A 22851-nucleotide genomic window follows, 5' to 3' on the forward strand; every position below is an offset into this window, starting at 1 on the left:
TAACAGTAGCAAAATGGCAGTTCTGAAGTAGCAACAAAAATAATTTTATGGTTGGGGGGGGTCACCCCAACATGAGGAACTGTTTGAAAGGGCTACGGCATTAGAAAGGCTAAGAATCGCTGCTCTAGGACAAGGTAGATTTGTCCCTCTGAGTTTCCGAGACTGCTAACTCTCTACCAGAATAGAAAGCCCTGTCCTTCTCCTGAGTAGCGGCTGCTGGTTTTGAACTTCAAACTTTGCAGATTGTTATGCATAACCACTACATCACCACCCGGGCACTTAAACTAGAGCTTGAAACACAGATAGGCTTATGATGGGGTTGAAAGGAAGGAAAGATATTCCGGGTAGAAGAAACAGTTTGGCCAAAGGCCTCAGGGTAGAATTTTAGAAAAGAGTCATCAATTTGGCTTGAGAAGTTTAGAAAGCAGTGTCACACAGTTACGGATGTGTGAGAGGAATAATGGGGAGAGAATTTGAAAAGGCAGCTTGAGTGTCTCCTAAGGATTTCCTAATTCGTATCTGTCTCCTGACATGCAGCAGGTGAAGCAATTTAACTGCAGTAGGAATGTAGTTAGAACTATGAAGTTTCATCTGTGAGCAATACAGATGTCTACAATAGCTCAGCTAAAAGAAAGACCCAGAGTTGAAAGACCAGTTAGAATATCATTTTATGAAACAGTTTAAACCATTGAAAGTGGAAGCATGGGAAATGGCCATCGGGATTCAGAGTGAGAAAGGAACAGGCGAGGCGAGGCTTGGAAGGAAAAGGAAATGGGGGGTTAAGAAAAGACAGAAGTAGAGCGCATGGCTGTAAAGAACAGACACAAACAAACTGAGACAAAGGAGGGGGTGGGGGCAAGCTAGAAATGAAACACAAGAGAAGCGATGGTCGGAGAGCTTGAGTTGAGAAGTCATCTTTCAAAAGTGATCACTGATGTCAGAGAGACAGAATGAAAAATCCAGATATCATGAGAACAAACAAACAAAACAAAAAACACATCCTTAAGGGTGAGAAGCAAAAGCAGAGCCAGTAAAATTAGCAGCGAGGGCTGGCATGGTGGAGGAAAGCGGGAGGAAGCAGAGTTGAGAAGAGCCAAGGCTACAGTCAAATTCTGTGGAGGGGGGAGTGGAGATGGTGGGACAGGGAGCACCAACCAACCAACCAACCAACCAACCAAACAAACAAACAAACAAACAAACAAACAAACAAACAAACAAACAAAACCACACTCACTGCCATCAAGGCAATTCTACAACTCAATAGGATGGGGCGGAACCGCTCAAGACCACAGGATTGGACTCAGGAAATCCTGGTCAAGCTGAGAGGCGGCCTGGTGGTCCAGTGGGGTTAGGCCTCAGGCTGCGGTCCCAATGGTCTGCAGTTGGAAACCCACACACAGCAGCTCTGCAGGATAAAGGCACCTGGAGTTTCTTCTCCAGTGAATGGTTCCAGTCCCAGAAGTCCACAGGGGATCACTAAGAGTCAGCAGTGACTCGATGGCAGTGAGTTTGGATCTTTGGATTTGTTAAGCGGAAAAGTAGGGTCACCTTACTGAACTGGTCAAGAAAAACTGAAGGCCACAGTGAAAGGCCTAGAAGAAAAAGAACCTGTCGGTCGGTCCATTACCGATTACTACTGACTTAGAATGCATTTGCAATGACCAAAACAAAGCACAAAGACTACCTGCCATTAACTCAATTCTGAAGGATAGCGCTCACAGGATTCGTATTAAAGGCAGTTTAAATTAATCAGTTGAAAACTATCAGACATCCCAAGTGCCTGTCGGTGGCTGAATGAGTAAACAAGATGTGATATATTCCTCCAATGGGACTTTGCTTAGTCAGGAGAAAGTCATGTTGACACCACTGCATGCCTGAATCTTACAAACATTATTCTGAGCGCAGTCTGCGAGTCAGGCACAGAAGGACAAATGCTGCATGCGCCCACTTTGATGAAATAGCAGACCAGGAAAAGGGATAGGGATGAAAGCTTCCCAGGGGCCACTGGAAGGTCAGGGGAGGGTGGAATGAGCAATGGAGCTGAAGCGATACTCCATTGCTACTTGAGCGTAGTGGGGTGTGCAGACGGTTGGAAAGCGCTGGGGGGTGATGGCAGCAAAGTACGGTGAACATAATGGTCATGGAATTGTACAATGGGAACTCTTCATCACCCATAGAGTTTACTACAATTAAAACCAAAACAAAAAACCACATGGTGGTCGGGGGAAGCTTACCTTTTGGCGATCTCTTGAAAAAAACAGCATCTGAATATCCCAAGCCTTTTGGTTCAGATCTTCCATTTCCATCTCCATCTTCTTATGTTCCCATTCTATTTGAAATATTCCTTTGTGAACGTCTTTGCTTTCCACCATACTGGCAACTTTCTTTTGTCCTTGGGTCTTAAAAAAAGGGCATCCCAATGTTCAGATAATGTGACTCCGCACACAGAATGAAAGGCTATTTGAAGCCGCTGGACTGAGATTGTTCTATCTGCTTTCAAAAAATTCTATTTTCTTGAAAAAGTGCAGATATCTTTAAAAAATGCCTTGCGGCCAAATATAGTCACTATGACACAAATAAACAGTAGAGATTATAAGACACACTTAATAGCAGCTAGTCTTTGCTTTACTTGTCAGTAATTGGGCAGGACTCCTTTCACCATCTCCTTGTCTGCCCATTTGTATGCATGTGTACCTGCTTTTGGAGGCGCCTCCGGACACTGCGAATGGAGGCTTGTGGTCTTGAGGCGCTAGCTGAGCAAAGTGGGTTCTGGTCGACAGCTATGAACAGAGAAAGTAACGAAGTACAGGAGGCGGGAAGAAATGAAGAAGAAGGAAAGAGAAGACAGGACCCTGACATACTTACATGTGTTGCACCTCCCCTGGAATTGCCTAGATGAATTCAAGAATATGTTCGTAGAAGTTGTTCTCCCAGATTGCTAGAAGAGAACTCACTACATCTCGCATAACTGCGTAGCATGGTAATGAAGAAACTGTTCTAAAAGTGATGGCTAAACTGTTGAATTGTATGACATGTGAATTAAATGCCCAAAACGAAAGAAAACAAAATGTTTTTCAAACTTGTAACATTTTAGAGTCTCCCTCTCTTCTTCAGAAATCTAACTTTGTGTAGCTCAAGCCATCGGACTACACTACTTGATAGCTCATCCAAACAAACAAACAACAAACAAACAAATTCATATCCAGATCCCTGCTTGGCCTCTGCAGGCCTGGATTAATCATCTTTCCAATGGTCTTTCCTTTATTTTCCTTGAGCCACACAACCCTCATGAACATGTCCATGTTCTTGGTGTCACCACGTCTAAGCTGTTAGGTTCCATCTAGAAACTGTGGTCTCCTCACCTGGGGAGAACCATCGCCCCCTAAGAGGACATTTGCTATACCTGGCAAGGGGGTTAGGGGTGGTTATAGGCAGTAGGTGGCTAGAGGCCAGGGATGCCAGTGAACTTCTGAGGACAGACAGGACAACCCTCCACAACAAAGGAGCATTTTGCCCAAAGGTCCAGAGTGCGGAGATTGAGAAACTCACCTCCAGGGCTAGCATCTCTTTTGGACTTTCCTTTATAGCTAGGTTTTATTTGTTTATTTATTTTTGGTAAGGGTTATTTATAGTCACTACTTCCTCACTTCAAATGATTTCATCACTAACCCCAGGTGAGCTCCTGCCCCCACAATCCTCCTGAGACTTCCCTGGACACTTAGTAATGGAAACAACGGACAGCTTACTCTACCGTGGAGTTGTTCATCACTCTGGACTTCTGGGAGACCAGCAGTTCCTGATTCTCATCTCACCACATTGGGCAGTTCCTTCTTGGTTAGGCGGCTCCTTCTCTGCTCTGTCATTCAGTTAGACTTTGGCCACTGGTCCAGATTCTCTTGTCTGTCTACCTGCCACCTAAATAATCTCATGGTCTTAATTATCTACAACACATGGCATGTAATTATCCATATGTGGTTCTCTATGTAGATGACTCCTAAATATTTATCTCCTGCCATTTAACGTTTCCACCGGGATGCTTTATAGGAAGTTGAAAGTTAAGAAGGGTCAAAATTTTTCATTCTATGCCACCAGCCAAAGCTGGGAATGTGTGTGCATTTAATTATGAGCTAAATTCTGAAAAAGTTACGATCTCTTTTTTTTAAATGAGAAACATACTCCATGTTTTTAAAATCTTTTGATAGAATTGAATTAAAAGAATAGAAAACATAAAGTATGATTGAAAGACCACAAAAGAATGAAACTAGAAATCAATAACAGAAGAAGGGTTGGAAAATCTTTCCAAATATTTGGAGTTCTCTGAGCTTCTCCAATCCACGATTTGGTGTTTTCGCTTATTTCAAAACAACATTGGTGATTCTATCTTTGAATAGGTCCTGTGCCCTGTTCTTCTCACTTTCCCCACCTTAGTGTGTAATTGTAGTCTCAGAAGGTGAGGAGATACTCAGAATGCTACACACACACACACACACACACACACACACACACACACACACACACAACTCATCGTGTCCAAACTGCTGAGAACCAAAGTTAAAGAGAAAACCTGGAAGGCAGACATGTTATATTTCAGAAGAACAAATATAAAAATAAAGCTGATGACCGATGAAACACACAATCTTCCTCTGGTTCCTTGAGGCTTCTTCCTCACCCTGCTACTATCATGACCCTAGTCCTGCCTTCCACTTCGGGCTAGACTGAAGTATGCGCACAGGTACAGATAAGAGATAAGAGCACTCAGAAGCACACAGAATCCAGGAACAGGAATGGGAGTGGCCTTACCAGCAGGGTAGGGGGAGCGGGAGGGAAGGGGAGAAAGAGAGAGCCGGTTGCAATGACACAACCACACACACCTTTCCCCAGGGGGACGGACGGCAGAAAGCATGGGGGAAAGGAGACAGCGGTCAGTGTAAGATATGAAATGACTAATAATTTATAATTTATCCAGGGGTCACGAGGGTGGGGGGAGGGAAAAAGGAGGAGCTGATATTAAGGGTTCAATAGAGAGTAAATGTCTAGAAAATAATGAAAGAAACATCTGTACAAATATGCTCGATACAATTGATGTCTGGATTGTTATAAAAGCTGTCAGAGCCCCCTCTACAGTGATCTTTAAATAAATAGATAGATAGATAAATAAAATCGAGCAGATGTTTTGTCAGAAGTGAAGTAAAGCGGAAGCAATGCACACCTTTCAAGTGAAAAGATGAAAAAAAGGAGGAGGAAAAGTGGGGAGGACAGGGAGATAGAAGGATGGAAAGAAGAAAAAGGTATCAATCTAGATTTTTAAAAACCAGTAAAATACATTTCAAAAATGAAGATGGATGAAATACTTTCCAGCCCCCAAAAGAAGAAAAATTCAAGACACGCAGAAATGCCGTAAGCAGCAGACCCGTGTTCCAGACACGTTAAAGGAAATTCCTGGACTCGAAGGCATGACACGAATTGCAAACTTGGATCCACACGAAGAAGGAATGATTTCTGGAAAATGTATGTAAATAGGAAGTCAATATTCCCTATTTTTTTACTCAAAAAGATAATTGACTACCTAAAGCAAAAATTATAGCCAGGCACTGTGCATCTATTACATTTGTGAAAGCCAAATGAAGACAGAAACCTATGAGTCAAATAGGAAATCACAGGCATGTTAAAAAATATTTTGAATGGAAAGAAATCAGAACATATAAAAAATTGCAGAACACAGTTAAAGGTGTTTAGAGGGAAATTTGTCATTTGAATTCTTTATATCCCCAAAGAAGGAAACTCGGTGCTCCAAATTCATCTAAGATTATCATGAGGTGAGTAGATTGAGGCTAACCAAATGATGGAATAGAAGATTCAACTCCATGGTTGAATATCCACTTTAGCCTTCCTATACCCACGTTAGCTTTATCTGGGGTACTTTGAGCAGGAACCAGGCCTGAGTCTATCTTCAAAGTTCTCTAAGTACTTCTAACATGCAGCTGGAGTTGAAAATCACTCATTTAGGAGAATTAAAAGGATTTATCATAGAAAGGGAAGAATAATACTCAATACAAAAGGCAGCGTTGCTTCTCTCTCTGAAAATGCATAATTACCCGGATCACGGCATTCAAGTCCTCAATTATGTTCTTGTTGATGAGAATTGCATCCGGATATTCCAGAAGTAACTGGAAATTCTCCAGTTCTACTTGTCCTTGTTTAAGGAGAATTTGGATGGTTAAATTCAACTGGAATTCGACTTTATTTTCCTGTAATCTAAAAATGAAATATCACTCAGAGCAAGTAGTTATAAGCTATTTACATGTCAAGTCTCACCTACTATCCAAGACTATAGAATTCAAAGCTTAATATGGAGAACATCTTCCCACAGATGAATTTTTGTAGAAGTGTCTATAGTACTTCTTACTGACATGGAATTACCTCCAGGGTGCTCAGAGAATGGTATGGACAGGAATGTACTAGTGAAATTTTATGTTAGGATGAAGAAAAGATTAATATGATTTTAATTATAATAAAAATAAATTTAAAAAGAAGAAAACATGTTGCCAAAAACATCTACTGCAGTTCTGACATTATCCATTGACTTCAACATTATAGTAACATATCAAGGGACAGGTAGGCCAACAGAGGATAGAGCATGTTCCCAAAGGCCATCAGTACATAAATGCATATTAAATATCTATATGTGCTTCATCTACATGCTATTTTTATACAGATGAAGCACATATTAAACACGGTTCTCGGTAACTAATATTCTTCCCTGTAAACTAGATCTGAAAGTGACAGCATCCTGATGCTTTGAAAACATCATAGTATTTCACACCATGGCTGTGCCTGTGGCTGACTCTGGAAGCAAGTCTAACCCCCCTAAAGCTCTCCTAACGAAAAACTTGTTAGTCGGGCAGGTGACTACATGGAAACTTCTTGGACGGCTGCTTAGTTTTGCAGTTTGTATGGCTTGATCCTAAAGCTACTTACTGGAAGCAACTGGCCCTTTGCATTTTTTTTATTAAATACTTTTATTGGAGGCTCTTACATCTTACAATCCATCTATCCATCCATCGTGTCAAGCACATTTACACGTTTGCTGTCATCACATTTTCAAAGCATTTTCTTTCTACTTGAGCCCTTGATATCAGCTCATTTCCCTCCCTTCCCTCCCCCACCTGCCCTCCCTCATGAACCCTTGATAAGTTATAGATTATTATTTGCATATCTTACATCATCTTCTGGCACCCCTTCATCCACTTTGTTCAATCCCCCTGAGAGGGGGTTATATGTTGATCCCTGTGATCAATTCCTCTTTTCTCCCCACACCTGGCCCTTTGCATTTTTATGTGAGAGGAAGAGATAAAAAACAAACCAACTACCAGTTTCCCCAAAGTTCTCTGTAATAATAACAGTGGAACCTATAACAACGTTATAAACATTCTCCTATGTCTTCGGTAACATGTAAACATGTCCTTTTTTTTAATTTTTAAAGCACTACACCAGCGGTGCTCCACCTTTCTAATGGCACCACCCTTTCATAGTTCCTCATGTTGTGACCCCAACCATAAAATTATTTTCGTGGCTACTTCATCACTGTCATTTTGCTACTGTTATGAATGGACGACCCCTGTGAAAGGGTCGTTCCACCCCCAAAGGGGTCGCGACCCACAGGTTGAGAAGCGCGGTGCTGCGCTCTTAGCCACTCTCCCCAGGGCCCGCAGTGTCTAACTTAGCTTCCCGTGTGGACTCTGAGCGCGGCACACGCACAAGAACGACTCAAATTACATGACAAGCTCCCGGAACACTTTCTCGATGTTCTTCTGCACCTTCTCATCGTCCTCAATTCTCTTCCGGAGAAAAGTCAGCATTTCCATTAAGCCAGCGCCTTTCTGCTTGACCTGGAGAAACCAAACCACCAACCTCTCAGAACCGATGAAGCTTTAGAAATAACAACTCGTTTTAAGTCACTTCAGAGAACACAGATCTTTTGACTTGTTCCCCCCACCCCACCCTGGGGGTGGGTGGGGGCAGATTTTAAAAACCTTAGAAAGTCTACCTTCTAATGTTCTAATAAAATGTTAAACCCTTGCTGCTAGGTGGTCCAATGTAACTAAAATCTACGTGGTCCTGAATATCCAGTTCCGGAATTCTTTGAAGATTCTCGAATTTGCTTCCTGGTGGAAAGTACATATGCCAAGGAAAGAGAATTTCGCTTACGTCTTAGTTTGAGAATTGGCTCTAATAGCCTTCAGTGAAAGGAGCAAGCGATAGATGCGCGAACCAGTGTATGCCAGGCTAACACGTGGCCGAGCATTTAGGGAACGTGGTCAGTGTGTGTAGTTGGGGAAGCAGGCGGGATGAAGCCGCTGCCCACAAAAGGACCCTTACGGCGTAGTCCTACTGTGCCCTGAGGTCACTATGCCGCCAACGTGGTTCGCCAGCCGGGGAGGGACAGTTCTACTCGGGGTAACACTCACCTCACCCTGACGGCTGTTTCAGGGAGCAGTAGGGAGGATTGAGTGGCCTGAGATAATAAAGGCAAGGAGATGAAAAGGCGCAGGCAGGCCGACAGAGAGGACCGGGCATGTCCCCCCACAGGGTGGTCAATAAAGCAGTAATTTGTTGCATTGAGGGGGCACCCGCTCCCCGCCCCCATCCCAGGGGAGTCCCTTCAGAGCTAAAGTTTCTGCGGCTTCATTCAAAACTCATGTGGGTTCTGCTAGATTGTTACCAGAATGTGCTCTCACGGAGGACTCTGCAAAGTGCAGAATGGAAAACGACAACAAAGGAAAAGATTCTGTCTTCAATTAAATGTACTCACAAATATTTGCCCTTTAATACTTAAAAAACATTTTAAGAAGCATGTTGGAAAAGACAATAAAGTTTGTTCTGATGAGCTAACTTTCTCATGTAGGAAATCAGATGGGACAGAGAGGAGAAGAGAGGGCTCCGTCTACACAGTGCTGTCCAGGAGAAGGACTGGGTCAGGCACAAGTGCGGCACAGATGTAATTTCAAATTCTGTGGTAGCTACATTATGAAACAGTAAAATGAAACTGGATGAAAGTCATTCTACTAATTTATTTAACACAACATATCCAAAATAAAGTGGGAGCCCTAGTGGCTTAGTTGCTACTCCTTGGTCTGTGGTCCACGAGGCTAGCAGTTCAAACCACCAGCTGCTCCTTGGGAGAAATCTGGGTTTTCCACGCCCGTGAAGAGCGACCATCTCAGAGCAGTGCTACTCTGCCCCTTGGGGCCACTATGAGTCGGTGCCAACTCGATGGCGGTGACTTTGGATTTTGATATCCAAATTAATAACCGTTTTGATATGTCATCTATTTAAAATTGGGACTTTTATCTTTTTTTTTCATAAGAAGTTGACCAACCCTGTATTTGCGTCTTTCCCATCTACTGCACATCTCCGATTGGCCACGTTTATTCAAGCGCACTGTAACCACCTTGGGCGAGTGGTTGCCCTTGGGACAGCCTGGTCTATAAGCACCGGCAGGCAGATACTTAGTCCTCAGTAGCAAAACGGTTCACATTGTAGGCTGCTGTCATCGCTACTGTTCCCAACGGTGGCCCTTGCAGAAAATCCTAAATAATTAGCTTTCTTGGCGACCCTGGCCCACTCCCATTTGCTATCACTATGCTAAATAAAATAAAATGAAAGCATTGTTGCGTACTTTCTGCTCGTTTTCCACTTTTGCTCGTCTCGTGGCACAGAAGTGTTCCCAGACGGAGACATCCAGGCCTTCTGGCATGTTGTTCACGTTGTCCAGTTCCTCCATGGATTTCATTAGCTGTGTGAAGGCATCCTTAGCCAACTTCTCGGCTCCAACCCGCTCCCCGAAAGGGGTGAGGCTGATCACATCTTGCTGAACTTTCTGTTTGTGAACCCTTTCATGGGGAAACCAGGGAAAGTCAGCCACCTTCCACACGCGCACACAACGCAACCATGTTAAGTAAAACGCTTAACGTAGGTAGGACGCATGCGGCATGAAACTTGCTCTAGGCACGTGGGGGGCTGGTGGGTGGGTTATTCTAAAGAGAAAAACACCTGCTTTGTCTTCCCCCCTCTCTAGCCCCCAAGGAGCCTGGGCGGGACTGGAGGCTTAGCGACTGGCCATCCCTGGCAGCTTTGGCTGGGTTAGGAAGCATCTTTCCTCCATGTGTTTTGAGCAGGCAAGGAAAGAATGACTGTTCTCTGGTGCTCGTGTGCACATTCTCTCTTGGTCTACCTTTTTGCAAGCAAGCAGCCTAGCAGATGTTCAGATGTTTATGAAGCCGAAGACATGCTTCTCTCTTTTCTTCCTTTCCTACATTAATAGACGGGCTTGGTTTCCCCGGGCTATTGGTAGGAAGGGAGAAAAACACAAGGCTGTGGGGTAGACATTAACTATCAAGATGCTTTTTATGAGATTCGTACAGTCACCTCTGAGTCTATCGCAGCGGTTTCTCAACCTGGGGTCAAGACCCCTTTGCGGGTCAAACGACCCTTTCACAGGGGTCGCCTGATTCATAACAGTAGCAAAATGACAGTGATGACGTAGCAATGAAAATAATGTTATGGTTGGGGGTCACCACAACATTACAGGGTGGCGGCACTAGGAAGGTTGAGAACCACTGCTCTAGAAAGAGAGGTTGTAAGACAAGTAATTGGCCCCCAGGTGTGGTAGGTGATGGGGCTGTGATGTGTCTCCTCCCATTGTAATCTTATGTGACCTTGTTTTACTCTTTACAAAGAAACATGTGCCTGTGGCTGTTATAACTCACACTCCTTTAGAAATAGAAAAACCAACAACATGAAGCATGTTCCAGATTCCATTTGTTAGGTTGCCTGTAACCTGGCAATGGTGATAGAATGAGACGTGAATGAACCTGTCTCTCAACAGGATGAGGCTGCGTGATGCCTAGATGATGTGTGATTGAAGACTGTGGGAAAATGGAGTTAGAATCTTGAAAATCAGTGAAATGGAATTCTGACACTACTCTCAGTATAGATGTCAGATCTACTGGAACTCTTGATAATGGTTGGTTTCTATTGTTTGTACTGACATTTATCAACCTTCCTTAAACGAGGTCACATGCACTGCCTGGGGGAAAGGGCTGGGTGGTCAAATCCCATTGCTTGCTTAATTTCTTATGCTCGGAGCCCAAGGACCAATAAAAAATCTTGAAAAGTTTTGCAGTAAACAAACCTGTGTAAAAAAAAAGATATTTTTTTTAATCTCAGGGTTTCCTCAAACTTATTTTGTGCTGGAAGCCTTTTATGTGAAATTGCAACTCGTATCACCAGGGCATCCTAATCTTGGCGAAAGCAGCTTTTAAATCTGCATGCCCCTTATGACTTCAGGTGAACTGCTTACATGTATAAATTGATTTTAGAAGAGCACTGTGCTTATAAAGACACATGGCTACTTTTAAATAATGAAGGGAAATTATTTTCCCACTGCCCAGGCCTATATCTAAGAAGCCCTGGCGATGTACTGAGTTCTGAACTTGGCTGCACATCTCATTGGGCTGAAAGGTGGGTGACTCACACTCCCCAGCTGCTCCTTGGGAGGAAGATGAGGTTATCGGCCTCGATAAACATGTGTAGCTTTGGAAAGCTAAGGAGCACCTCTACTCTGCCTCTGGGGGGCTGCTATAAATCTGAATTGACGCCATGCCAGTGAGTTTGGTTTCATGGTTTGGTTTACTTATACCACGACAAAGATACAGGCATTCGCTCAAAAGTGTTGAATTATGATCAAGGCACTGGGGCACCACCCCCAGAGGCTGCCTAGTCCTGCGCCATCGGGAGGAAGCAGTTTTGGCTTTATCCCTCACACGCCCTTCATTTGCTACCTTTTTGGAAGCACGACAGAAGAGAAGAAACAAACCTTGGGCGGCGCTTGAAAAGTTTGTAGAGTAAATCCACCTGTTGGATGGGAAGGTCAGCAAACTCCTTCTTAAAGCTGCGGTCCATGACCTAAAGGGACAGACACATCACTGCCACGGTCGCAACTTGATTCTTGAATCCCTTTATGTATTGACTGGGCTTTTCAAAAGACTAAACTATCCTCACTTTGACTTAGACATCCGTGAAAACTCGATTTAGAAAGTAGACTTGTTCGAGGGTAGCTGTTCACTAGACAAAGGATTCCTCTTTTTTTTTTTTCTTTTATAGAAAGTACCTCAGTGTGTGAAAATTTCATCAAGATATTTAACTGAAGAGGCCTCCCACACTATCCAGAACAATGTTTACTGAACTTTTACAAAGATTCATAAGACAGCGCCACTTTCCAATATGAGTCAACATTCGATGAAGCAAAAGATCAACAAGGTTACATTTACTCATCGATGTTGTACTCTTTGCACTCTAGTCTACTCTATTGGAGTCCATTCCAGTGTCATAATGCCGGCGAGGAAGTTAGTTTATTGTGCCAACCTGGCGATAAACACATGTGGGGTTAATGGAAGGGCCGAGGGATAAATGGCTCAGTGAGCCTCGCCTTTCTAGTTCTTGGGTCTCTTGCTTTGTGATGGTCGCACCAGGGTGCAGCTGCCTTAGCCAGTTCCCTGTTTTAGCTGGCCAGGCTCACTTCCTACAAGACATCCTTAAGGAGAAGCCACATGGACCCACCCCGATACAGCCCTGGGTGCTGGAGCACCTGTGTGGAGACCCCTGCCAGCACTGAGATGCTTACATGTTCACTGACTCGGCTTTCCTCCTGCAGTTGGCATCATTGCGTCTGTTTTGTGAGATGGAGGAGGACTTTGTGGATTGGTGTTGGACATATGGGTTAATGTTGGACTTGTGGGCTTGGGCATCACTGGGTTGGGATGTTTTCTTGATGTGCACTTAACCTTTATATGAAACTCTCTCTTATACATATGAGTTTCTGTGGATTTGTTTCTCTAATGTACCCAGACTAACACAGCTGGCCTAATGCTATTTCGTGGCCTGGTAAGAGGATCTATAACTGCAATTTTGAAAAGCCCTGATGTTTAGAGGAGTCCCTTCTCCCACTTTATTTTTGATACAAGAGGAACCTCAAACTAGAGAAGTTTACAATATTCCATTTACACACTGATTTTCAGAAACACTCTAGCGTGGTATGGGATTTACCTGTAACTATAGGAGAAAAGAAAATCTGTGGAAAGTAAATTCTGCTATCTTTGAATTTTCCCAGAATCTAGGCAGCACGAACACACTGTTCTGGGGGAGAGGGTGGGACAATGACTTACTTTGTCTTCTGCCACTAAGTTGTCATAGTTCTCCTTGTACATATCAAGGTCTTCCTTAGCAGTTTGGATAGCCTGTGAGGTCTGGATCTAAAATAACATCAGGAAGAGTAGATTTTGTTTCAGATAAACAAAAACTCTGGAATTGGAGAGCTACCAAAAAGAACAAGGATGTTCCTCTCTAACAAATCCACTGCCTGTAACATTTTATAGAAGAAAGTAAACCAATTGGAAACTGAAAGAGCCAACATCCAGCCACCTGTTTCTAAGTGTAAAATCTCTAGAAACAAACACATGTGCCTGTGTGTCCCTGGAGCATGCTACCTTCATGGAAGGGCAATGTGGGGCGATGAAAACACACAGGATTAGGCGTCACCTGGGCCCTGCCTGGAGTATGGGACCTGGATGGTACATTCACATAGACTGAATCTATCAACAGACAATGGCCAGACCAGATATGACAACAGGTCTCTGTAGCTACATATTTGGGAAGCCAAATCATGACCCTCCAACACATTCAGCCTTAAATAGTCAGGACTGGGTCAATAAAGGTCACTTTCCTTCATTTTTGTCCCTGTTTCCGACTAATTATCTACCAGAGAAAGTCTAACATGCTCTCTGAACCAATCGTACGGACACAACGCTTCTGGATGGCCTGACTTTCCCATCCCACCAAGCACCAAATGGGTGTGCCTGAAGCTATCCCTTGCTGTCCACTATAAAGTTTCTTCTTTTCCTTGGTGGCCTTTGGCCTCTGCCACAGGTCAAATGACAGGGCCTGCCTCCTTCGCTAGGCAGCATGTTCTGGATAGATAAATAACCTCTGTTGATTCTCATCTGGATGGCCTTTGTCTACGTATTTCCAGTTGCAGTCCCTGAACCGTTACGTCTAGTGGGTGGTTTGGGAGCATCACCCATCGTGTACGAGGGTCTCTTCATCTATGAAGGACACCGAACAGTCGGCATGGTGGTTATGAGTGGGGTTGGATTTAGAGTAGGCTTTGCATCTACTTTGTAAAAGACTCTTTAAAAGACTCCAAACCTCATCTCCAAGTCAATTTAACGTACAATGTCCCGATAGGGCAGAGTAGATGTAACCACTGTGCCAGCGAGATCCTAACAGACTCTTTTTAAAAAGCATTTTTTTAGCATATAATTCTCATATCATACAACTCAATAGTTCAATCATATTAAGAAGACATGTACAGTCACCACCACAATCAGTTTTAGAGCATTTTCCTTTTCTCTTGCACTCAGTGTTATTAGCTCTCCATCTACCCCCAACCTCTCCTGCCACACCCCCATTCATACAGTGATTGTGGCTACGGACACAGAAGCCACTAACCCAGTGACTGTCTCTACAGATTTACCTATCCTGGATGTCACACACAGAAGCACATACAACAATAACAAGAAGACGAACAGCAAAACCAAAGGAAAACCAAGAAAAGCCTCAATTGAAAAGCAAGCAAGTAATATTAACAAGTAGAACAAATCTAAACCGGGTCAAAAGGAAGATTAAATGATGAGGCGCTAAGTTTTAACCTAACCGCATCTGCGATAATCCACTTTCCACTGCGCTCGGTATGAAAGCAAGGCTGCTCTCATCTCTGGTCTAAGGTCAGAGGGGAGTCACTGGACGCTTGATACACATGTATTTCTCTTTCACTTTTCAATTAAAAAACCCCAAAAACTTTAAAATGGGTCAAAAGGGAGATCAAATGATATAATATTTTAACCTATATCAACTTCACAAGGTTCTCTGTCTGATATCACATCCCTCACCTGTGGGCAGGTGGGATTCACCAAAGCTTAATCCGTGTGTGGCTTTTGCAGATGGATTTGAGGCCTCCACTGTCATGCACAGTCTTCTGAAACCCAGATGATCATAACTTAAGCGCTGATATCATTCCCTCCTCTGGATATGGATTGTATTATTTATAACCCTTGGATCACATAGTCTGGTGTGTTTCTTCCCTGTGGACTTAGTTGATGCTTCATTTCAATGGCTGCTTGTTTGAAGACAAGCCTTTAAGACCCCAGATGCTGTTCTGTCTGATAGTGGAGAACTATCTAGTTTCCTCATCATATTCTAACAGACTCTTAGCAAAGATTAAGTGCCAATGTCATAGAGGATATACTAATTCGTGTATTTGCAATGTTGAAGTATAGTATAGGGGAAATATTATTTATTCATTGCCTCTAATGAGTCATATATTTCATACAAGCTTATTTACGAATAAGCTTGTGTTTTTCATTCAATAAGCTAATCTATTCACTACTCTTGCTTACATGTTTAGTAAAACTGAGGATGCCAAATGGTCCACAGGGGACAACATTCCCTAAAGAAGAGTTTGGAAATAGTTTAAAAGGTCGTTTACATTGTCTAAGATAGCAGGGTCAGTCAGGGGTTAAAAATCAGTGATTTTAACCATGAAGCTAAGTGGCGGCCCTTTTGGTGCTTTGGGTGAAGTGTTGGGCTACTAGTCACAAGGTCAGTGGTTCAAACCTACCAGCTGCTCTGTGGGACACAGATAGGGCTGTTTGGGTACAGTCGTGAAACCCTTATACAGGGTCACTGTGAGTTGGAATCAACTTGATAGCAGTGGTTTGCTATTGTTGTTTCCCCTTATATCAAAGGAAAATTACATGCTTTTCTATGATTGTAGAAATAAAACAAATATTGCCAATTTAACATTTTTTCACATGCATAATTTCATTAAATCAATCGACATTAGTCATACAGGGCAACCATAGCTAGGATCCATTACCAAATTCCCATCACCGGTGATATGGGTCTCTTGAATAAATAATTGGGAGACTGAAGAATCACATAACTTTATCAGTGGATTGGAATGGATGCTTTCTCCTGGCCCCATAGCAAAAGCCCAAGGAATATGAAGGGCTTAGTAGAAAGGGTTGAAGGCAGGTATGACCAAGGCCAAATGAGGTTCTGATAAACAAGGGTGAGGTAGTTTATTGTGCCAACCTGGCTGATAAACACATGTGGGGTTAATTGAAGGGCTAAGGGATAAATGGCTCAGTGAGCCTTGCCTTTCTAGTTCTTGGGTCTCTTGCTTTGTGATGGTCACACCAGGGTGCAGCTGCCTTAGCCAGTTCCCTGTTTTAGCTGGCCAGGCTCACTTCCTACAAAACATCCTTAAGGATAAGCCACATGGACCTACCCCGATATAGCCCTGGGTGCTGGAGCACCTGTGTGGAGACCCCTACCAGTGCTGAGATGCTTACATGTTCACTGACTCGGCTTTCCTCCTGCAGTCGGCATCATTGCGTCTGTTTTGTGAGATGGAGGAGGACTTTGTGGATTGGTGTTGGACATATGGGTTAATGTTGGACTAGTGGGCTTGGGCATCACTGGGTTGGGATGTTTTCTTGATGTGCACTTAACCTTTATATAAAACTCTCTCTTCTACACGAGTTCCTGTGGGTTTGTTTCTCTAAAGTGCCCAGTCTATCACAAAGGGCCACATCTGCCAGAGCAGGCTTGTGCACAGGTGTGTCATATACTAACTTTCTGTTGCTGCTGCCTTGTAAGGTAGTTGTTGAGGCACAATTCTCTGGAGTTTAATTCTTCATCCAAGAGTAAAGAGAAAAGAAGATTATTTATTTTCAATTCCTCCTAGAGGCATATAGTAAAAAAAAAAGAGAAAAAGAGAGTGAGATCAATAAACCTGAGAAAGGGGTTTTCTCTCAAGAGCTGGAGACTTGGTATGAATAAAAACATCTCTGGCATACAAGCAAAAACTTTTTTTAGAGCAGTGGTTCTCAACCTGTGGGTCGCGACCCCCTTGGGGGTTGAACGACCCTGTCACAGGGGTCGCCCAATTCATCACAGTAGCGAAACGACAGGAAGTAGCAACGAAAATAATTTTGTGGTTGGGGGGTCACTACCACATGAACTGTATTCAAGGGCCACAGCATTAGGAAGGTTGAGAACCACTGTTTTAGAGGAAAAGGATGCTATACATTTAGATATTATGTCTTTTCCTTGTAAAACAGAACAGAAAGATACATAAAACACAGGTATGAGTTATTATGAATGTGAACGCCCTTCTAACTACCACCTGATGAAAGACACAGAACCTTGCTGCTGGTGAACAGGCCTTCTTTGAACCCATCCGAGTCCCGACTCCAACAGGAAGCACTACTCCCAGTTACAAGAGCTCCCATGTGTCTCCGTCGCTTCACCTCCAGCCACCGTGGTCTAACGTGCTTCTTGAAAACCCTTGGCCACATCTTTTAGGGCATTTCTCACCTGTGGGCCCCCACTCACTTCCTTTCTTCTCCTCAGCATATATCAACAATGTGTCCCCAGCCGAGGCTTCACCGGCTCTATACTCTCCGGGTGAAGGTGAGAGTAATCACATCCCTCTTTCCTCTGCATTTCCTGAATATCGGCAGCTCGGTCCAGAGACCTGCTCACACCCACGCTTACTTCTTGTAGGAAGACCCTGGGGATGGGGAGTGGGGGGATGGGATGGGCAGGCACAGATGCCTGTGGCTGCTTGGGTCGCGGCTCTGTGAGTCCACCAAGAGGGCCCAGGGGTGACAGGCTATGGTTCCTTTGGGACTTGGTAGCTGAAGTCGTGAAGGGTGAGTAGATGGGAGCTAGGAGGCACGAAGGGGCACAGGCGGGAGAAAGGGGAACACCAAGTGTGCTTGAGGGACGGAAAGTGGGTGAGGGGCAGGCAGGATGGCACCAGATGAAGCCACAGTCTGGAGAACCCAGGTCCACTGAAACGGACAAGTGTCAGGCTTTATCCAAAGGACCACGGAAGGCCTCTGGAGACGCCTTAAAAGAAGCCCTGCTAAGCAGAGCTTTGGATTTACCTGGTTGACGACCATCTCAGCCTTCACTCTCCTTTCAAAGAGCCTTTTCAAATGCTCGTCGAAGGCCTGTGTGGTTTCTAGAATGTTGTTTTGCAGTTTCTTCATTTCTGCTTCTAAGGACTGGAAGGAAGTCAGTAGGAAAGTTAATGTTCAGGCCTATCAAATTGCCCTTCTCATCTGGATGGCCACTTGTTTATTGGCAAGCCTTTAAAACTCCAGACACTATATCTTTTGATAGCCGGGCACCATCAACTTTTTTCATTACATTTGCTTATGCACCCACTTGTCTTCAGTGATCGTGTCAGGAAGGTGAGCATCATGGAATTCCAGTTTAAAAGAACAAAGTGTTCTTACATTGAGGGAGTACTTGAGTAGAGGCCCAGTGTCCGTCTGCTACCTTAATACTAAACCTATACATATATGTACATATATGTATACTAAACCTATACATATATATACATACATATATGTACATATATCTATTTCCCTATCATTATATAGAAATATATTTACATATGTACTTGCCTGTGTTTAGACCTCTATAAATGCCCTTTGACTCCTAGTTCTTTCCTCTATTTCAAAGGTCTGTCTTTCTCCTGAAGAGCAGTGGCTGGTTTTAAACTGCTTGCTTTTTGGTTAGCAGCCGGACGCATACCATCTACACCACCAGGCTTCCTTATGTCATAATCCTTCTATCTGGGTCTCTGTGATTTCCACCAAATGACTTGGTGGGATCATAAAAATAGGGTGTGTGAAACATTACTAGAGGGGACTGGTCAGGTTTAGTTGCCATTTCCCTGCATATAAGGAGCCATCCCAGTAGCAGGAATAGTGAGAATTCCTGAGACCTTCCTAGAAGAAGGAGGCACTAGTGCAGTGGTTCTCAACCTTCCTAATGCCACGATCCTTTAATACAGTTCCTCATGCTGTGGTGACCCTGGATGTGGGCATATCTGCATGTGGGTGCACCCGCCTGGAGACAGAGGAGCGGTGTCTTGGTTCCTAAGACCTTCAGAAATATGTTCTTAGGTGACCCCTGTGAACCCCCAAAGGGATCACAACCCCCAGGTTGAGAACTGGTGCACTAGTGGACCGTGTTCGCAATCCCTGCCTTCCTGAAGTTGCAAAAGCAGGTGAGGCCATGCCACAGGGAGAATAGAGGCTGAGGCCAGGGGCCTGCAAGGCAGGGGAGAGAAGCTATGAGACTGTGAGGCAGAGCAGTGGGCAGGCGGGCTTCCTGGCCTGTAGGACCATGTGGCTGAAAGACTGAGGATAAGAAATAGACTTGGCTGCAGGCTAAGAAAAGGTACTGCTGAGGACCAAAGACAGTGTATCCTTAATGTTTTATGATCCTGGCTTGTGGTAACCTGTTGATTTCCCTAGTAAACTCTCAAGCCAAACTTAGGGCCGTTCAAACCATTTTCACTCCTCGTGACCCCATAGGACAAGGCAAACCTGCCCCTGTGGGTTTCTGAGACTTTAAATCTGTATAGGAGTAGACAGACTCACCTTTCTCCCACAGAGAGGTTGCTGGGTTCCAACCCTTGACCTTATAGTTTGCAACCCAATGCATATCCCACTATGCCGCCAGGACTCATAAACCTCCAAAATCATTGGGTCACGTATGACTATTGCAACAGATTATCAAACCCAGCTATAGAGTGAAGAGGAGAGGCATGTCTGGCCTGCCTTGTGGCAGTCGGCCTTGGGCTGCTCTTGGAGGTGTGCCCTCTCCCTCGGTGGTCTAAGCAACTCCGATGTGGCCTCTGCCTTTCAGCAGATGCCGTTAAGTCAGATCCGACGCATAGCAGCCCTGTGTACAGCAGAAGGAAGCACTATGCAGTCCCGGGCCATGCTCACCCTCGGCCACTGTGATCCTCCACTTTATCAATCATGATGTCTTTCTTCAGGGACTAAGCCTTCCTGATGACATGCCGAAGTATGTGAGACACAGCCTTCCTTGTTCCTCGTTCAGGTTTCTCATGCATAGGAGGTGACTGACGACAGCATGGTGTGGGACAGGTACACTTAGTCTTTCAAAATGACAGAATTATACTCTACCACGATCCTTTACAGCATATCAATCCGAGGTAATAGATTGTTTGATTTCATGGCTGCTATTTCTATGGAAATTTGTTATGGTGAAGTAAAGTAAATTCCTTGAACTCTTAGATTTTTTTTACATGACAATGCTAATTGATCCAGATTGTGAGGGTTTTTGTTTGCTTCATGGGGAGATGGCATCTTTTCTCTTCATCTGTAAGTGCTTTGTGGCCTCTTGACTTTCAACAGGCAAGGTACTGTCCTGTACACGTTGTAAATGGGTCTCCCTCCAATCCTGATACCGCATTCTCCTTCACATTGTCTAGCTCCTCGGATCTATTACTCGGCCTAAAGATTAAGCAAGCTGGGGGAAATGATACAATCTGGACCCACACTTTTCCTGATTTTAAACCAAGCAGTGTCTCCCTGTTGTGGTTGAACAACGGCCTTGTGGTCCTTACACAAGTCTCACAAGAGCACAATTAAGTATTCTTGAATTCCCAATCTTCGTAACTTTATCCATCATTGGATATGAACCACACAGTTGAATGGATACCTTTACGCATCCCATGAAAAAGAGGCACGCATCTTTCTGGTATTCTCTGCTTCTAGTCAAGATGCATCTGGGATAACCAACGACTCTTTCTGAATCTGGCTTGGATTTCTGGCAGATCCCTGTCAATGTACTACTGCAACCATTTTTTTGAATTATGCTTAGCAAAATCTTACTGGTATCTAATATCAATCAAATTGTTGGATACTTTCTGCATTCTGTTGGATCACTTTTCTTATAATGGGCACAAATATGAATCTCATCCTCAAACAAATCTCCCTTAAGTGCCCAGTGTGTTTGTGCGGTGTGAATGCCACTTTTCTTCAAATATCCCCAGGGAATCTAATTTTGCTGAAGGATGCTGCGAAGTGGGGAAGCAGGAAAGAGAGAGACGAGAAGCCAAGAAGGGAGCAAGCATGGATACTGCCCAAATCCAGTCGGCCAAGAGTGTCTACCAGCCCTGGTAGGAGGTGGGGTGGAGAAAGAGCCCCTAATTTAAGTGTAGATTGTCTTTGCTGACTAGTACCTGTAAGCTCCTTTGGCCAGAGGTTCTGCCTTTTAGGTTATGAATCTCTAGTTCCTAGAAAAGACCCTGGCACAGAATAGGCATGAATAAATTCATTCATTTATTCAACAAATATTTATTGCATGCTCATTATAAGTCAAACATAGTTACAAAAGAGAGGAATATAGTAGTGAACAAACCAAGTCTTAGTCCTTGTGTCGTATTTTAGGAAGGAAGATAGACAATAAATTAATAAATGAAAATACAGTAACGGAGGGTGAGGTAAATGGGGCATGGCGTGGAGTCCCCCAGTTAGGTGACTACTGAGCAGAGTGGGGGTCAGGGTATGCTGGACAAAGAAGATCACATGTACCAAGGTCCTAGCTGTGAATTCACCAGCCAAGTGTTAGCTGGGTCTCTGGAGAACGCCAAGGAGTTCAGGAAGCTGGAACAGTCACTGCGGAGACAGTGATGGGGACCAAAGCAGGTGGGAAACCAGGATCAGAGTAAAGGTGGAAGAAGAGAGAATCCTGCAATATGGCCGAGTGAACGATGATGGTAGCTAGGCACCGTCTTAAGTGGTACTGCTTTTGGCAAAGGTGAGAGAAGGAACTTGGAAGAAGGAGGTGCCCCTTGAAGACTTGATGGGGCCGGGAAAGAGAGAAGAAAAGGTAGAAATTAGTAATCCCACAGAAACAAAAGAAAACCACAAAATCATGAGATACAGCAACTCCACCCCCCTCAAATAAGAACACCATTGCTGAAAGAATCGAACTCTGTGTCATATCGATGATGTTGTCCACATTGGGGAAGAAGTGGTCCAAATAACTTCTGAACAATATATGCTATTAGTACACCCCTGGTGAGATATATTCTAAGAATAAAAACAAGGAGTGTGAAGATATCTTAATTGACTTAATAAAGGTGTAGATGATATTCATGTTCAGGGCCTCATGAATCCTAGGCAGGCCTAGTGTCCAGATTGGGATTTCTAAATATGAAGAGGACTTGGGGATCTTGAGAAAACTGACCAGTTTTAGACAAATGGCTGGGGAAGTACAATGTCTTCCCAGAATATGTTACAGTCTTAGAAAGATTAAAAATGCTCAAAAATTGATGGGGTATATAAAAATATGCAGAGGACAACTTAAAGCAGCACTGCACATCAAAAGCAGCAATGATATAAATGGATTAAAATATATTACATTAAAAAAGTATTTTTTAAAGTATGAGGCCACATGGATGAAGCCTCTGCTGAATCCCCTTCGACATGAACAACCTTGCTGCCAGACAGAGCACACTGTAAAGTCGATTATGGCGGATGCAGTTGGGTTACAATGTAACACCCTCGCATTTGGTATCCCATTTGACCTATTTAAAGTTGTTTCAGGTTTTAATATGGTCTGTTTTCTTTGTGATGAGGGTTTCCTTTGTTTTGTGATTGCTGCTTTTGTTTGTGGAGCTTTTTTGGGTGTGTGTTTTATATTATTTTAGATATATGTAACCCAGGAGAAGTAAATCTATGGAAACACTAACTGGATTAGTCATTGCCCGGGGACACAGCAGGTGGGTGGGTGGGGAGAATTGGGGAGCTAATAACGAGGATGAGAAAGAAAACGTTCTGAAATTGAGTGTGGTGATGACCGCACAACTCTTCTGAACACGATGGGTCTGCT

At 43.8% G+C, this 22851-nt stretch overlaps 1 protein-coding gene across 1 annotated transcript in view; it reads right to left on the minus strand.

Moving 5' to 3' along the window:
* CFAP43 (cilia and flagella associated protein 43) overlaps nucleotides 1-22851 on the minus strand; it is a 107289-nt gene that overhangs the window by 5697 nt on the left and 78741 nt on the right. The window contains exons 28-35 of the mRNA XM_075533460.1: nucleotides 18075-18194; nucleotides 16756-16863; nucleotides 13227-13313; nucleotides 11879-11967; nucleotides 9680-9893; nucleotides 7777-7889; nucleotides 6096-6255; nucleotides 2235-2399 (exon numbers count right to left, since the gene is read on the minus strand). Coding sequence (XP_075389575.1) covers nucleotides 2235-2399; nucleotides 6096-6255; nucleotides 7777-7889; nucleotides 9680-9893; nucleotides 11879-11967; nucleotides 13227-13313; nucleotides 16756-16863; nucleotides 18075-18194 — 1056 coding nt within the window. The remainder of the gene's footprint in view (nucleotides 1-2234; nucleotides 2400-6095; nucleotides 6256-7776; nucleotides 7890-9679; nucleotides 9894-11878; nucleotides 11968-13226; nucleotides 13314-16755; nucleotides 16864-18074; nucleotides 18195-22851) is intronic.

Source organism: Tenrec ecaudatus, chromosome 16 (genome assembly GCF_050624435.1).
Source record: "Tenrec ecaudatus isolate mTenEca1 chromosome 16, mTenEca1.hap1, whole genome shotgun sequence".
Classification (NCBI taxonomy): domain Eukaryota; kingdom Metazoa; phylum Chordata; class Mammalia; order Afrosoricida; family Tenrecidae; genus Tenrec; species Tenrec ecaudatus.